The sequence below is a fragment of the Nicotiana tabacum genome, chromosome 3, assembly GCF_000715075.1.
Source record: "Nicotiana tabacum cultivar K326 chromosome 3, ASM71507v2, whole genome shotgun sequence".
Taxonomy (NCBI): domain Eukaryota; kingdom Viridiplantae; phylum Streptophyta; class Magnoliopsida; order Solanales; family Solanaceae; genus Nicotiana; species Nicotiana tabacum.
The window spans coordinates 92,113,548-92,119,133 of record NC_134082.1 but is presented as its reverse complement, the minus strand read 5'-3'; the positions used below and the strand labels follow the sequence as shown (position 1 = coordinate 92,119,133).

General features: G+C 35.0%; 1 protein-coding gene across 2 annotated transcripts; it reads left to right on the top strand.

Moving 5' to 3' along the window:
• Positions 1 to 344: 344 nt before the first annotated feature.
• Positions 345 to 4,025, top strand: LOC107828088 (senescence-associated carboxylesterase 101-like). 2 transcript variants are annotated; one of them, XM_016655343.2, is made up of 4 exons: positions 345 to 488; positions 585 to 951; positions 2,261 to 2,824; positions 2,928 to 4,025. In XM_016655343.2, the coding sequence occupies exons 1-4, from the start codon at positions 472 to 474 to the stop codon at positions 3,726 to 3,728; spliced, it is 1,749 nt and encodes a 582-aa protein (XP_016510829.1). In that variant the 5' UTR covers positions 345 to 471; the 3' UTR covers positions 3,729 to 4,025. The 2 variants fall into 2 exon arrangements, with proteins under 2 accessions (XP_016510829.1, XP_016510827.1); XM_016655341.2 differs by having other exon boundaries at positions 2,925 to 4,025.
• The last annotated feature ends 1,561 nt before the right edge of the window (positions 4,026 to 5,586 follow it).

Here is a 5,586-nt window from a genome sequence, read left to right as displayed (position 1 = left end):
TATATATTTTTATTCGGATATAGTCACTGCATAAAACTGAATAAACAACACTCTTGTTTGAAACCATGGAATCCTCTCCCTCCCACCAACCCCCCTCTCCTTTAAATTTAGTACAATAAGCATTAGTTTAACAAGTTAAAAGGACTTTTTCAACTTTGAGAAGAAAAAAGTCTTTAAAGATGGAAGCTGAGCAGGAAATCTCTGCGAAATTTAACTACTACTTCAAGTAGACTTGGACAGTGGAATTAAAACCACCAATTCCTTCTGGGTATTTTCTGGTTTGTCCTTTTACTTCATTTCTTGTCTCGAGTATAAAAACAACATTTTCTTTCCTCATTCCTTTCTCATTTATTTCTCTTTAAGCCAACCGTGTATAGTACCAACTTGTTGTCCTGAATCTTCAACTGCTATGCTTTAAATTTAGATGCTAGGCCCTTTGGGGTTCTTCAACTTACTCCAAAGGCCAAGAATATGAGTCAGGATTCCTTGTGAGTGTGGCTATCTTTTCTTTTTAATTGCATAATAATACTCGAAAAGGTTCAAGATTTTACATGACCAACTTTTCATTTTTGTTTGTTCCACAGGTTTAGTAGTGGACAAGAATTGGCAAATTTGGTGGTGAGCTCAGATCTACTGCATGATTCTTGGGCTACAATTTATGAACTTCTTAGTCATGCTTATTTGAATAATCCAACAAACCTAGCTCCAATTGCGTTCAAAGTTTATTACCCATATAATACAAATGGTGCTATTATTGCTTTTGTATCCTCCCCTACTTGTACTACTGTTCATCATCTTCAGAAAGAAATGGTCTCTTCAGAAGATCTTAAAGGTTCCCAACTTGATTTTGATTTCATTTCTACTAAGCTCAACCCTCATTTCTCAGTTCACAAAGGGGCAATAGCCCTTTTTGCCTCATTACTCAATCAGCTCTCTGCCCTCAAACTGCAGGTATTTTTTTACCTTGTGATCTCCTCTTGAGCTTTCCCTATTGTGTGCTATATGATTATGGATTACAATGTAATTTTTTTTTTTTACATTATCAGTATGATTTAACATGTACCTTAATTTTTAGGTTATTATTATTAACATTACCTGGAATTATTTTCTAGGATAACCTGATAGTGTAAAAAATTCTTTTAATTTATCAATGTATTGAAGTTAAACTCGTTCTGTATTATGACGTATTCACTAAGCCATGGGATTTCTTGACCTGTTGACCATAATATCTCCAAGAATAGAGAGAGCTAAAAGTTTAGAAAGAAGCATTATGTGGTTTCATTACACTCGCTATGCTAATTGAGTCCTACATCTATTCAGGTGTCTTTAGATTGGTTAGATTCTGGTACTCACTGCTAAAGAAGAACTCTCCTAATTGGTGTCTTTGAATGTGTCTTTGTTCATTTGTATTTGTTCACATATAAACTCTGTCATTACTGTGCTATTATTTCTTTAACAAACAGAAAGAAAATCTCTCCAACATTTTGACTCTATGTTAGAATAGTAATGCTGGAAATCTTATAAAATAGAAAGCTTGAAACTCTATTATTAGACAAAGTAACACTTCCTTCTGAAGCATTATTCATTAGGTGTTACTTATTCATATATGGATTTAAGTTATATATACCGACTGTGTAGTGTAGTTTAACTTGTGATGGTAGGTTAGTTATCATTACCAAGTTACAGATTACTGCCTATCCTAAAGATTCTGTAACAGATTTTTCTTGTAAGTAAAATTTACTTTTACACTATCGGTGCATAGAAATTAAGGTTGATAATATTGTTGTAAATCTTACGGAAAATACTTCATCACGAAACCTGTAGGGAATTCTTCAAAGCTTGAGGCGGGTCAAAGACACTGTCCTTAAGGATATTTCACCCCGTTTGGGTGTATCCCCAGGATTCAACAAGCCCTTCTAGTATAAAACTTGGGCCATAAACTAACAAAGATTTATTCAGCTTGGTAGAAAATCCAGCAGAAGGAAGGAGAATATTTTCTGTATTACACCCGAAATAATATATGTATATAAAGAATGTGTGTATATATAGGTGAATAGAATCAAGTGGTTATACTGGGTGAATAATGGTCCGACGGTTACAAATATAGAATAATGACTCAATGTTGCTTGAAATAACAAAGACACTAAATATTAATAAAATAAATCTAGACACTTTCAGAAAATATGATTCTGAACACTTACTTTTGAGATACCATATTCACTATTTTTCTAACAATTTTATTCATTCTGATTGAGTGCAGTTGGACAGTTTCAGTCCGCTAATAATCACTGGACATTCCTTGGGAGGTTCCGTGGCATCTCTCTTCACTCTCTGGCTACTTGACAACATTTCTCTAAAGGACAATAATAAGCGTCCCACTTGCATCACTTTCGGTTCGCCCTTTCTTGGTGACAGAGGCCTCCAACAAGCCATATCAGAACGTCCATCATGGAATTCAAGCTTTTTGCATGTAGCCTCAAATCAAGATCCAATCCCCAGATTTTTTATCTCACCTACTAATGGCTTTTCTGGTTCTATTCCTCAGTCTTGTGTTTACAAGCCATTTGGTACATTTCTGCTGTGTTCAGATTCAGACTGCTCTTGTTTTGAGGAACCTGAATCAGTTTTGGAACTTATGATGGCAATGAACTCAATTAGCCAACAACAGGACAACGGTTTCTTGGTTTTCAATTATGGGCCGATTCTGGAATGCCTCAAGCATAGAGTAATCTGTAAGGGAACTTCTCAGCTGAGTGACTTTGGAGTGAGTCAACTTCAAGCAGGCATCATTCTACAGCTAGAAGCAATTGGAATTGGTGGGCAGGTAAAACAAGATACTGATAACATTCATAAAAGTGATCGGAACTTGTTTTTAAACCTGTATTTTCCTTTTTCTAACTTTTATATGTATATATTTACCGTAGCAGCAAACAAGTAACATGAGCTTTCTTAGGAGCATGGAGGAAAGGGTGAAAGCATCTTTCGTGAAGAAGACAAATGCATTTGATCCCGGTAAGAAGCTAAGCAAAATAAAAGAAGATATGGCTTATCTAGAGTGGTACAAGAAGGCCACCTTGAATGAAGGAGGCTACTATATTTGTTTCAAAGAGAGAGGGTCGGGAAGTAGGGATGTGGTCAAAAGCAGAGAAGAAATTGTCAAGCGCCACAGAATCCTTACCAAGTACTGGAAAAGAATGGTTGCAGAAGTGGAGAAACTGCCACAAAAAGAGGAGGCAGCTTTTCGTACTCGCTGGCTATATGGAGGGACGAACTATAGAAGGATGGTTGAACCACTTGAGATAGCTGAATACTACATGAAAGGGAATAGAGATTATGTAAATTTTGGAAGATCGGAGCACTATAAACTGTTGGAGAAATGGATGAACAAAGACAAAATAGGTGGAATTGCTAATGACAGAAGGAAAGCAGTTAGTCTCACTGAGGATTCTTGCTTTTGGGCATACGTGGAGGAAGCTATTATAACTTCCAAAGGATTGAGAGAAGGCAGTTCAGAAGAGAAGGAAAAATCAAGGAGGAATTTGGTTAATTTTGGGGAATATGTAATGAGTTTAATTAGGAGCTACTCAGTATCCACTGAGATTTTCCAGCCTCAGAGTACCTTCATGAAGAAATGGTGGCAAGAATATCGGCAAGATATTCTAAGCTCCTTGTATAGTTGTCCTTTGACATTTTACATGGAAAATGAAGAATACAGAAGTTATGCTTGAGCAAGACAATGGTAGTTAGTAGCTCATACTAATCCACTGTAACCGAGCATGACATTATCATCAGTTGATCTTGTAGTGTTAACTACTCTAGCTAGTAGCATACCTAACAAGATTGACATGTGAGAATGTATTATATATATTGTAGTTTTTGGTGCTTAGGAAATAGCATACCAAGTAGAATAAACAATAGTAATTTATATCTTGTACAAGTCTAGCGAGCGGCTGGACATGTAAGTTCTATACTGTATCCTAGGCAAATCAGTAAAATTCAGATGTACATATAGTTGCTTCATTTCAGAGACTAATAAGTAGTCGCTTTTCTCTTGTTATATAGTTTTGAATTACTTTACTTTAAAAACTGAAGAGAGAAACCGGTAGAGGTGTAATCAATGATTAATCACTTCAAAAATTTGCCTTAACCTAAGTTGTTATACTAACTCTCCGGCATTAATCGACAAAGTATCCATCAGTGGAGATATGAGGCAATCAATGCTATGCAAGTATCATGAACATATCGAGATGTACGTACGCTGCAAATAAATATGAAAAATAATGATTCACATTTAATATGATTAGAATATGCACCTATGAGATGCATGTGGATTTTAGTTGAATGTTACATCGTATCTTGAAAGTTACTCTAATCAAGAATAATATACGTGTACCTAAGGAATACGTAGTACGTATTTGATGCAAGCAAAGTATAAGACGTGGCAGCATCACATGTTCGCTATTGTTTCTCTAATCTCTTCCAACTATATTGTCTGCGTAGCAAAAGGCAAAATTGCAAAAACCAGGCAATTCGTTGTGCTAGACCGAGAGAGATTGAACTTTATTTATAGAATTAACCTTATAGCCGCTCAACCAACCGCTTAAACTAAAAATAGTTTATGTAAAATTTATATATCATATGTGTATAATCACATATAATCAATATATAATCTATGTACTGACTAGGAAAAGTGAACAGTGCATCCAACCGACTATTTGCGTAAAAATCCTTTTAATTACACTATATTATACATCTACTAGCTATTTTTAGTTTAATCATTTGTGTGTGTGTGGCTATTTAAGTTAATTCTTCTTTATCTAAATGCTTGGGTCAGACCAGATTTTCCGGGGCATTTGCATCTATACCCGCTTTTTGTGTCACGTTTTAACTTGTGCCCGCTTTGTAAAAAAATTGCAAGCGTACCCGCTTTTTCGCATAACTTCAGCATACGGGGCTGAAGTAGCAAAGACAATCACGCAAAACTTCAGCATTCTAGTAGCCGGGCCTGAAGTTCAGCTCTAGAGCTGAAGTTTTTGTTTTATAACTGGCGAACTTCAGCTTAGTAACTGGCGAACTTCAGCTCTAGAGCTGAAGTTTTTATTTTGTAACTGGGAAACTTCAGCTCTAGTGGTATTAAATAAAATGTGATTTGGTATGTATGATGATAAAATGGAGGAAAAACAAGAAGCTTTATTAAGCGTTTTACATAAAATATTGGTCTGTATATTGCTTTGACCATGTGCATTTCTAATTCTTATTGTAAAGTAAATTTTTTTGTGATATTGGTTCTATCAGAATGATGTTTGGCTTAAAGACTGTATAACTGTTTGGTTTGTTTCTTACATATAATGTAAAAAAGGTTTGGATAATTTTTATTTGAGATTTCAAACAGATGACGGTTTCAGATGGATAAAACACAGTGTTGCATTAACTTTAGAAGATATATTTCGTTTTTAAACTTTCAAATTTTGTGTAATTATAACTTACTAATGGTACACGAAATAATATTGTATATCATGTAACAGTATGGTATTCTCAAAAGGTTGTGTACAATATGGTATAGAGCTGAAGTTTTTGTTTTGTAAC